General features: G+C 38.7%; 2 protein-coding genes across 9 annotated transcripts in view; both read left to right on the forward strand.

Annotated features, from left to right (window-relative positions):
• LOC106568376 (rab GTPase-activating protein 1) overlaps window positions 1-7,038 on the forward strand; it is a 289,542-nt gene extending 282,504 nt beyond the window's left edge. For all 8 annotated transcript variants that reach the window (XM_045692525.1, XM_045692527.1, XM_045692524.1 and 5 more), the window contains one exon: window positions 2,704-7,038. In XM_045692525.1, the coding sequence (XP_045548481.1) occupies window positions 2,704-2,826 (123 nt within the window). In that variant the 3' untranslated portion in view covers window positions 2,827-7,038. The remainder of the gene's footprint in view (window positions 1-2,703) is intronic.
• On the forward strand, window positions 3,154-7,038 carry LOC123726107 (Kruppel-like factor 18). Its single transcript, XM_045692533.1, has 2 exons — window positions 3,154-4,203; window positions 4,246-7,038. The coding sequence occupies exons 1-2, from the start codon at window positions 3,154-3,156 to the stop codon at window positions 4,273-4,275; spliced, it is 1,080 nt and encodes a 359-aa protein (XP_045548489.1). The 3' UTR covers window positions 4,276-7,038.
• Window positions 7,039-10,702: the final 3,664 nt, after the last annotated feature.

The following is a 10,702-nucleotide window of genomic DNA, read 5'->3' on the forward strand; positions in this document are numbered from 1 at the left end:
CCAGACCAATGATACAGGTACTGACCCTGACCCTAACCCAGACCAATGATACAGGTACTGACCCAGACCAATGATACAGGTACTGACCCTGACCCTAACCCAGACCAATGATATAGGTACTGACCCTAACCCAGACCAATGATACAGGTACTGACCCTGACCCTAACCCAGACCAATGATACAGGCACTGACCCTAACCCAGACCAATGATACAGGTACTGACCCAGACCCAGACCAATTATACAGGTACTGACCCTGACCCTAACCCAGACCAATGATACAGGTACTGACCCTGACCCAGACCAATGATACAGGTACTGACCCTGACCCTAACCCAGACCAATGATACAGGTACTGACCCTGACCCAGACCAATGATACAGGTACAGACCCTGACCCTAACCCAGGCCAATGATACAGGTACTGACCCTGACCCTAACCCAGACCAATGATACAGGTATTGACCCTGACCCTAACCCAAACCAATGATACATGTACTGAACCTAACCCAGACCAATGATACAGGTACTGACTGACCCTGACCCAGACCAATGATACAGGTACTGACCCTGACCCAGACCAATGATACAGGTACTGACTGACCCAGACCAATGATACAGGTACTGACCCCTGAACCAGACCAATGATACATGTACTGAACCTAACCCAGACCAATGATACAGGTACTGACTGACCCTGACCCAGACCAATGATACAGGTACTGACCCTGACCCTAATCCAGACCAATGATACAGGTACTGACCTCTAACCCAGACCAATGATACAGGTACTGACCTCTAACCCTAACCCCAGACCAATGATACAGGTACTGACCCTGACCCTAACCCAGACCAATGATACAGGTACTGACCCTGACCCTTACCCAGACCAATGATACAGGTACTGACCCTGACCCTAACCCAGACCAATGATACAGGTACTGACCCTGACCCTAACCTAGACCAATGATACAGGTACTGACCCTAACCCAGACCAATGATACAGGTACTGACCCAGACCAATGATACAGGTACTGACCCTCACCCTAACCCAGACCAATGATACAGGTACTGACCCTGACCCTAACCTAGACCAATGATACAGGTTCTGACCCTAACCCAGACCAATGATACAGGTACTGACCCTGACCCTAACCCAGACCAATGATATAGGTACTGACCCTAACCCAGACCAATGATACAGGTACTGACCCTGACCCTAACCCAGACCAATGAAACAGGCACTGACCCTAACCCAGACCAATTATACAGGTACTGACCCTAACCCAGACCAATGATACAGGTACTGACCCTGACCCAGACCAATGATACAGGTACTGACCCTGACCCAGACCAATGATACAGGTACAGACCCTGACCCTAACCCAGGCCAATGATACAGGTACTGACCCTGACCCTAACCCAGACCAATGATACAGGTACAAACCCAGACCAATGATACAGGTACTGACCCTGACCCTAACCCAAACCAATCATACATGTACTGAACCTAACCCAGACCAATGATACAGGTACTGACTCACCCTGACCCAGACCAATGATACAGGTACTGACCCTGACCCAGACCAATGATACAGGTACTGACTGACCCTGACCCAGACCAATGATACAGGTACTGACCCCTGAACCAGACCAATGATACATGTACTGAACCTAACCCAGACCAATGATACAGGTACTGACTGACCCTGACCCAGACCAATGATACAGGTACTGACCTCTAACCCAGACCAATGATACAGGTACTGACCTCTAACCCAGACCAATGATACAGGTACTGACCTCTAACCCAGACCAATGATACAGGTACTGACCCTGACCCTAATCCAGACCAATGATACAGGTACTGACCTCTAACCCAGACCAATGATACAGGTACTGACCCTGACCCTAACCCAGACCAATGATACAGGTACTGACCTCTAACCCTAACCAATGATACAGGTACTGATCTCAAACCCTAACCCAGACCAATGATACAGGTACTGACCCTGACCCTAACCCAGACCAATGATACAGGTACTGACCCTGACCCTAACCTAGACCAATGATACAGGTACTGACCCTAACCCAGACCAATGATACAGGTACCGACCCAGACCAATGATACAGGTACTGACCCTGACCCCAACCCAGACCAATGATACAGGTACTGACCCTAATCCAGACCAATGATACAGGTACTGACCCTAACCCAGACCAATGATACAGGTACCGACCCAGACCAATGATACAGGTACTGACCCTGACCCCAACCCAGACCAATGATACAGGTACTGACCCTAATCCAGACCAATGATACAGGTACTGACCTCTAACCCAGACCAATGATACAGGTACTGACCCTGACCCTAACCCAGACCAATGATACAGGTACTGACCTCTAACCCTAACCAATGATACAGGTACTGATCTCAAACCCTGAACCAGACCAATGATACAGGCACTGACCTCTGACCTTAACCCAGACCAAAGAACTAACCTGGCTATAGCAACTGATGTCTACTGATATCACTTAATTTAAATTCAGCTACTATATCCTAACAATTCATGAATTAATTCCTGAAGGGAATTTGAGGCAATACAAGTTTTAATGAATTCTAGTCTGTCTCCTGTCCCAAAACCCCAGGCTAGCTATGCTGCCCCTTGCCTAACCTCCTTCCTGTATGTTTTCTTCCTTGCAGGACTTGGAGCACACACTGGGTCTGGCCCTGAACGAGGTCCAGGCAGCCAAGAAGACCTGGTTCAACAGAACCTTAACCTCCATCAAGACCGTGACGGGAGCACAGGGGAAGGAGACTACCTAACCTGAGACCCCCCTCCTCTCCTCCTCGACCACAGACTGTTCCCTGCTGCTCCCAAACCTCGACCCGTTCCTCTCCCAGCCTCCCCCCTCCTCCCCCTGGTCAGGGGTACCAGCCACTAACTTGACCGGAGGAAACCAAACCTCACCACGACAGGAGTTTTAAATAAGGACTGAGCTCAAAGGTACCACTGCCCCAAACTAAATGATATACTTAATTAAAAAAGAAACAGAAAAGAAAAGAGTCTTCAACGTTAGTCTTTATACTACTGATATTTAACAGGTAAGGAAGGAGTTGTAGAGAGTTACCTGAACTGTCCTCTACCCAGACATGGGAAATACAGCGCTCCATTTTACTATCCTCTCTCCAGACATGGGAAATACAACACTCCATTTTACTGTCCTCTCTCTAGACATGGGAAATACAACACTCCATTTTACTGTCCTCTCTCTAGACATGGGAAATACAACACTCCATTTTACTGTCCTCTCTCTAGACATGGGAAATACAGCACTCCATTTTACTGTCCTCTCTCTAGACATGGGAAATACAACACTCCATTTTACTGTCCTCTCTCTAGACATGGGAAATACAACACTCCATTTTACTGTCCTCTCTCTAGACATGGGAAATACAGCGCTCCATTTTACTATCCTCTCTCTAGACATGGGAAATACAGCGCTCCATTTTACTGTCCTCTCTCTAGACATGGGAAATACAACACTCCATTTTACTGTCCTCTCTCTAGACATGGGAAATACAGCGCTCCATTTTACTGTCCTCTCTCTAGACATGGGAAATACAACGCTCCATTTTACTGTCCTCTCTCTAGACATGGGAAATACAACGCTCCATTTTACTGTCCTCTCTCTAGACATGGGAAATACAGCGCTCCATTTTACTGTCCTCTCTCTAGACATGGGAAATACAACGCTCCATTTTACTGTCCTCTCTCCAGACATGGGAAATACAGCGCTCCGTTTTACTGTCCTCTCTCTAGACATGGGAAATTCAGCACTCCATTTTACTGTCCTCTCTCTAGACATGGGAAATACAGCGCTCCATTTTACTGTCCTCTCTCTAGACATGGGAAATACAACACTCCATTTTACTGTCCTCTCTCTAGACATGGGAAATACAGCGCTCCATTTTACTGTCCTCTCTCTAGACATGGGAAATACAACACTCCATTTTACTGTCCTCTCTCTAGACATGGGAAGTACAACACTCCATTTTACTATCCTCTCTCTAGACATGGGAAATACAGCGCTCCATTTTACTGTCCTCTCTCTAGACATGGGAAATACAACACTCCATTTTACTGTCCTCTCTCTAGACATGGGAAATACAACACTCCATTTTACTGTCCTCTCTCTAGACATGGGAAATACAACACTCCATTTTACTGTCCTCTCTCTAGACTACTTGTACCAAAAACAACTCCAACTGTAATCTAGGTACTACCAGAGCTAACTAACAGCCTCCTCCTTTTCTAATTTCTGTTCTATGATACCTTTCTTTTTCTATATATGTGTGATTAATGTACGTGTGAGTGTTAAGGGGAGTGTGAATGTTAAGGGGAGTGTGAGTGTGTGTGTGTTAGTGTGAGTGTTAAGGGAAGTGTGAGTGTTAAGGGAAGTGTGAGTGTTAAGGGAAGTGTGAGTGTTAAGGGAAGTGTGAGTGTTAAGGGAAGTGTGAGTGTTAAGGGAAGTGTGAGTGTTAAAGGGAGTGTGTGTTAATGTGTGTGTGTGTTAATGTGTGTGTGTTAATGTGTGTGTGTGTGTTAATGGGAGTGTGAGTGCTAATGTGTGTGTGAGTGTTAATGTGTGTGAGTGTTAATGTGTGTGAGTGTTAATGTGTGTGAGTGTTAATGGGAGTGTGAGTGTGCATGAGTACGTATGTTTATGTGCATGTACAGGTAACTGCCAAAATAATGGAAGCAATTAAATGAGGGATAGAAAGTATTTTGAAAGCAGGTGCCTCCATACAGGTGTGGTTCCTGAGTTAATTAAGTAATTAACATCCCATCATGCTCAGGGTCATGTATAAAAATGCTGGGCAGGCCATTGTTTTGGCCACCATGACTATGCCCCCCATAGGATGACAAGACCCCCATCCACAGGACACGAATGGTCACTGAATGGCTTGATGAGCATGAAAATGATGTAAACCATATTCCATGGCCGTCTCAGTCACCAGATATCAACCCAATTGAACACTTATGGGAGATTCTGGAGCGGCGCCTGAGATGCCGTTTTCCATCAACAAAACACCAAATGATGGAATTTCACTTGTAGAATCTATGCCCTGGGTACATTGGAGTTGTTCTGGCTCGTGGCGCCCCAGCGCTCTATGAAGACACTTTATGTTGCCATTTCCTTTATTTTGGCAATTACCTGTATGACTGATGATGTTTCTGAGTGTGGTCTTCCTGTGAAGTTTAGCAGGATAGGAGCTGGGTGCTGTATAGTGGGCTGAGGGGGGAGTTATATGAGGAAGAGTATCTTACTGATGAAGCCTTGATTTGAAGGTTGAGGGGAACATGGTAAACATTATGTACAGGGTAACAGTAGATATATAAGCAGCAGCCTGGGGTCTGTCCGGTCGCTTGGTGTTGTAGCAGACAGAGGCAACTAGTGGTTGGTCCTGGCGCTGTCCTCACAGTGCGCTTTCTGGGCTGTCCGAACCTGGCTGGGCTCAAAGCATGGGAGCTCAGTGGCTAGAATTGCAGAGACATATGGGTGTGGCCCTCCCTTGCCTCAGACTCCACCCACAGACGTAGAACAGAACCTCCCCCCTTTGGGACTCCTCCCTCCATGGATACGTCCGAAATGGCATCCTACTGGTCTCCTATCAAAAGTATCCTACTATATAGGGACAAGGGTTCCGTCCTCCTCTCTGAGACCAGCTGTTCCTCTGGCTTCTGTACTAGAAGACCCTTCATGACCTCTGACCTCATCAGTCAAGTTTATGCCATGTTATCCTAGTCACGGACACCACTCTCCCAATATAGACATAGACAGACGCGCGTCACAGCCAGCCACCTACCGACCTACACTACTGACAGGGAGAGAAGGTCCTACTCTCTACTGACTGTGTGTGTGTGTGTGTGTGTGTGTGTGTGTGTGTGTGTGTGTGTGTGTGTGTGTGTGTGTGTGTGTGTGTGTGTGTGTGTGTGTGTGTGTGTGTGTGTGTGTGTGTGTGTGTGTGTGTGTGTGTGTGTGTGTGTGTGTGGTCGGGGTGGGGACTTTGCACCTTAACATTCATATTTATAATGTATGGTATCTTTCTAAGCTTGCTTAAAGGGAAAAATTCACTCAAAACCAATTTTTTGTATTTTTTTCACTAGTCCACTCTTGATACAGTCTCAAAATGTTTTGCATGTCAGCATTCAAGAAGCCAAGTGTCACTTGCCACATCATCATTGCGTTTTGCAGTGTATTTTTCCTTGAAGTCTGTGTTGATGTCAGTGGAAGGAAGGCCTGTGTAATGTACAGGGAACAGAGGTCGTTCTGTAAGGCACTGGCTTGTACATAAGAAGCATTAGAATGATGATAATGATTACGATTTTAATTTTGTATTTCTACTGCTGTAACTGAACTAAATAATAATGTTGCCTAAAATAACTATGTATTATTGTACTGCGTTACAGATTAATGATGATCATGACCTACATACAGTACTAGTCGACAGTTTGGACACCTACTTATTCCAGGGTTTTTCTTTATTTTTACTATTTTCTACATTGTAGAATAATAGTGAAGACATCAAAACTATGAAATAACACACATGGAATCATGTAGTAACCAAAAAAGTGTTAAACAAATCAAAATGTATTTTATATTTGAGATTCTTCAAAGTAGCCACCCTTTACCTTGATGACAGCTTTGCACTCTCTTGGCATTCTCTCAACCAGCTTCACCTAGGAAGCTTTTCCAGCAGTCTTAAAGGAGTTCCCACATATTTCTAGAAAATAGTAAAAATAAAGAAAAACCCTGGAATGAGTAGGTGTGTCCAAACTTTTGACTGGTACTGTATGTTCTTTTGCTCAAAAGCTTTCCGTCGTCTTAAATGTCAGACAAACTGCTGTCTCATCCATTACATGACAAAATGTACCTTTATTCATCCAACATTTCTGAACGTGTGGACCATTGTAGTATATGTTACATTGTTGTCTTTACTTAATGCATTTTAATATAAAGCTGTGAACTCAGACCACTTTGTTGTTTGTTTCATTCTTATTCTCATCCTAATGTATGCATGGATCATACACTTTAGAGGTCAGGCTATTTTTCCTCACGTCCCTGCGTGTTGCCTGTTCCATAAAGAGTTCTTATCATTCACTGAATTATAGGATCTCTTATGACCTGCTTCATTATCAATAGAAGGAATAGCAGATTCCTGTTGCTACAATAACAGTATTAATAGTAATAATAATACTAATGGTAATAATAGTAGTAATAATAATACAAATGGTAATAATAATAATAATAGTAATACCAATCTTAATAATACTAATAATATAATAATACCAATAATACCACCACTAATAATAGTCATAATAACAATAGTAACAATAACAATAATAATAATAGGCATAGTCATAAAAATATAAAGGGTCATAATAATAATAGACTTAATAATAATAATAGAAATATTAATAATAATAATAGTCATAATAGTAATAATAGAAATATTAATAATAATAAAAGGCATAATACTAATAATAGAAATATCAATAATAATAATAGTCATAATAATAATAGTAATACATATACGAATAATAATACGTCATTAATAATAATAATAATAATAGCCACAATAATAATAGTAGTAATAATAATAATAGTCATAATATTAATAATAGTCAATAATAATAGTCATAACAATAATAGTCAATCATAATAATAGGCATAATCATAATAATTGTCATAGTAATAATAATAGTCATAGTAATTATAATAGCCACAATAATAATACTACTAATCATAATAGTCATAACAATAATTGTTATAATAATAATAATAGTCATAATAATAATATTCATACTAATAATAGTCATTATTTTACATTTACATTACAGTCATTTAGCAGATGCTCTTATCCAGAGCGACTTACAGTAGTGAATGCATACATTTCATACATGGCCCCCCGTGGGAATCGAACCCCCATAATAATAGTCATAATCAGAACAATTATAGTCCTGATAATAATAATAGTCATAATAATAATAGCCTCAATAATAATACTACTACTACTACTAATAATAGTCATAATAATAATAGTCATATAGTCATAATAATAAAAGTCAATCATAATAATAGTCATAATCATAATAATTGTCATAGTAATAATAATAGTCGTCATAATAAGTCACAATAATAATAGTTATAATAGTCATAATAATAATAATAGTCATAATAGTCATAACAATAATAATAGTCACAATCATAATAATTGTCATAATAATAAGTCACAATAATAAGTTATAATAGTCATAATTATAATAGTCATAACAATAAGTCAATCATAATACTAGTCATATTAATAATAATAGTCATAATAATAGTCATAATAATAATAATAGTCAATCATAATAATAGTCATAATAATAATAATTGTCATAATAATAATAATAGTCATAGCAATTATAATAATAGCCACAATAATACTACTACTAATAATAATAGTCATAACAGTAATTGTCATAATAATAGTCATAATAATAATAATAGTCATACTAATGATAGTCATAATAATAATAGTCATAATAATAATAATACAAATAATAGTCAATCATAATTTTCATTATAATAATAGTCATAATAATAGCCATAATAATAATAGTCATAATAATAATAGTCATAATCATAACAATAGTAATAATAGCCACAATAATAATAATTCTACTAATAATAAGTCATAATAATAATTATCATAATAATAATAATAGTCATAATAATAGTCATAATCATAATAGTCATAATCATAAAAGTAGTCACTAATAATAATAAGTCATAATAATAATAGTCATAACAATTATAACCATAATAATAGCACTAATAATCGTACTAATAATAACAGTAATGATAATTATAGTAATAATTGTAATAATAATAATACTAGCAGTAATAATAGTATTAGTCATAATAGTAATAGTAGTAGCACCAGTAATAATAATAGTAATAATAGTAGCCATAATAATAATAATAACAGTATTAATAATAGTAACAATTATAATAGTAATACTAGTATTAGTCATAATAATAATAGTAGTAATAATAGTAATTGTATTAATAATAACAGTTCTAATAATAGCAATAATGTCAGTAATAATAATTATAGAAATAATAGTATTAATAATAATTATAGTAATAATAACAGTAATACGTCATAATTGTCATAGTAAAGTAATAAGTCATAATAATAATAGTCATAATCATAATGTCATAATCATTATAACAATCATAATAATAGTAGCAATAATAGTATTAATAATAACAGTAATAATAATTGTTGTAATAATAGTAATAATCATAATAAATGTAATAATAATAATAGCAGTAATAATAGTATTAGTCATAATAATAATACAAGTAATAATAATAGTAGTAATACTAGTATTAGTCATAATAGTAATACTAGCAGTAATAATAGTATCAGTCATAATATTAATAATAGTTTTAATAATAATAGTAGTAATAATAGTAATAGTATTAATAATAACAGTTCTAATAATAGCAATAATATCAGCAATAATAATTATAGAAATAATAGTATTAATACTAATTATATTAATAATAGTAATAATAATAGCAATAATAATACATGGGACTTATACTGAACAAAAATATAAATGCAACATGCAACAATTTCTAATATTTTACTGAGTTGCTGTTCATATAAGGAAATCAGTTAATTTAAATAAATTCATTAGACCCTAATCTATGGATTTCACATGACTGGACAGGGGTGCAGCCATGGGTGGGCCTTGGAGGGCATTGGCCCACCCACTGTGGAGCCAGGCCCAGCCAATCAGAATGAGTTTTTCTCTACAAAAGAGATTTATAACAGACAGAAATACTCCTCAGCACCCCCACACCCCCCTCAGACGATCCCGCAGGTGAAGAAGCCAGATGTGGAGGTCCTGGGCTGTCGTGGTTGCACGTGGTCTGAGGTTGTGACGCCGGTTGGACGTATTGCCAAATTCTCTAAAACGACTTAGGAGGCAGCTTATGGTAGAGAAATGAACATGAAATGCTCTGGCAACAGCTCTGGTAAACATTCCTGCAGTCAGCATTCCAAATGTACGCTCCCTAAAAACTTGAGACATCTGTGGCATTGTGTTATGTGTAACAAAACTGCACATTTTAGAGTGGCCTTTTATTGTCCCCAGCACAAGGTGCACCTGTAAACAAATTTGTGCACAAAAATTGAGAGAAACAAGCTTTTTGTGTGTATGGTAAATGTCTTTTTTTTTTCTTCAGCTCATTAAACATGTTGCGGTTATATTTTTTGCAGTGTATATAGCGCTTTTCAATTACCAAAAGTTGCTTAAATGCTGCCTCTGGTCATAGTGAAGCAGGTATCTTGATGTCTCTCTGTCTCAGGCTGTCTGGGATAAATCCTGGGATGTATCCCAAAAAATACTTTTAACCAGGGACCACTCTGGTGAAAAGCAGTGCACTATATAGGGACGAGGGTGCCATTTGGGATACAAACCTCCTTTCCTGCTCCACTGAAAAGACCTTGAAACACCTTTAATACATCTAGGTCTCCCTTTTGTCCTCTTTTCAGACTCTTTTTATATCCCTCCCTCTCTCCCTTCTCTCTCTCTGTCTGTTGATGAATAGCGGTCATAACTCAGGGGCCCAGTGAC

Source organism: Salmo salar, chromosome ssa13 (genome assembly GCF_905237065.1).
Source record: "Salmo salar chromosome ssa13, Ssal_v3.1, whole genome shotgun sequence".
NCBI classification, from domain to species: domain Eukaryota; kingdom Metazoa; phylum Chordata; class Actinopteri; order Salmoniformes; family Salmonidae; genus Salmo; species Salmo salar.

Excerpts from the sequence above, each read along its gene's own strand:
- LOC123726107 (XM_045692533.1), top strand. The coding sequence starts at position 3,154 with ATGGGAAATACAGCGCTCCATTTTACTATCCTCTCTCCAGACATGGGA. Across the intron at positions 4,204-4,245 it reads TTACTGTCCTCTCTCTAGAC|TACTTGTACCAAAAACAACT; the intron begins ATGGGAAATACA and ends CTCTCTCTAGAC.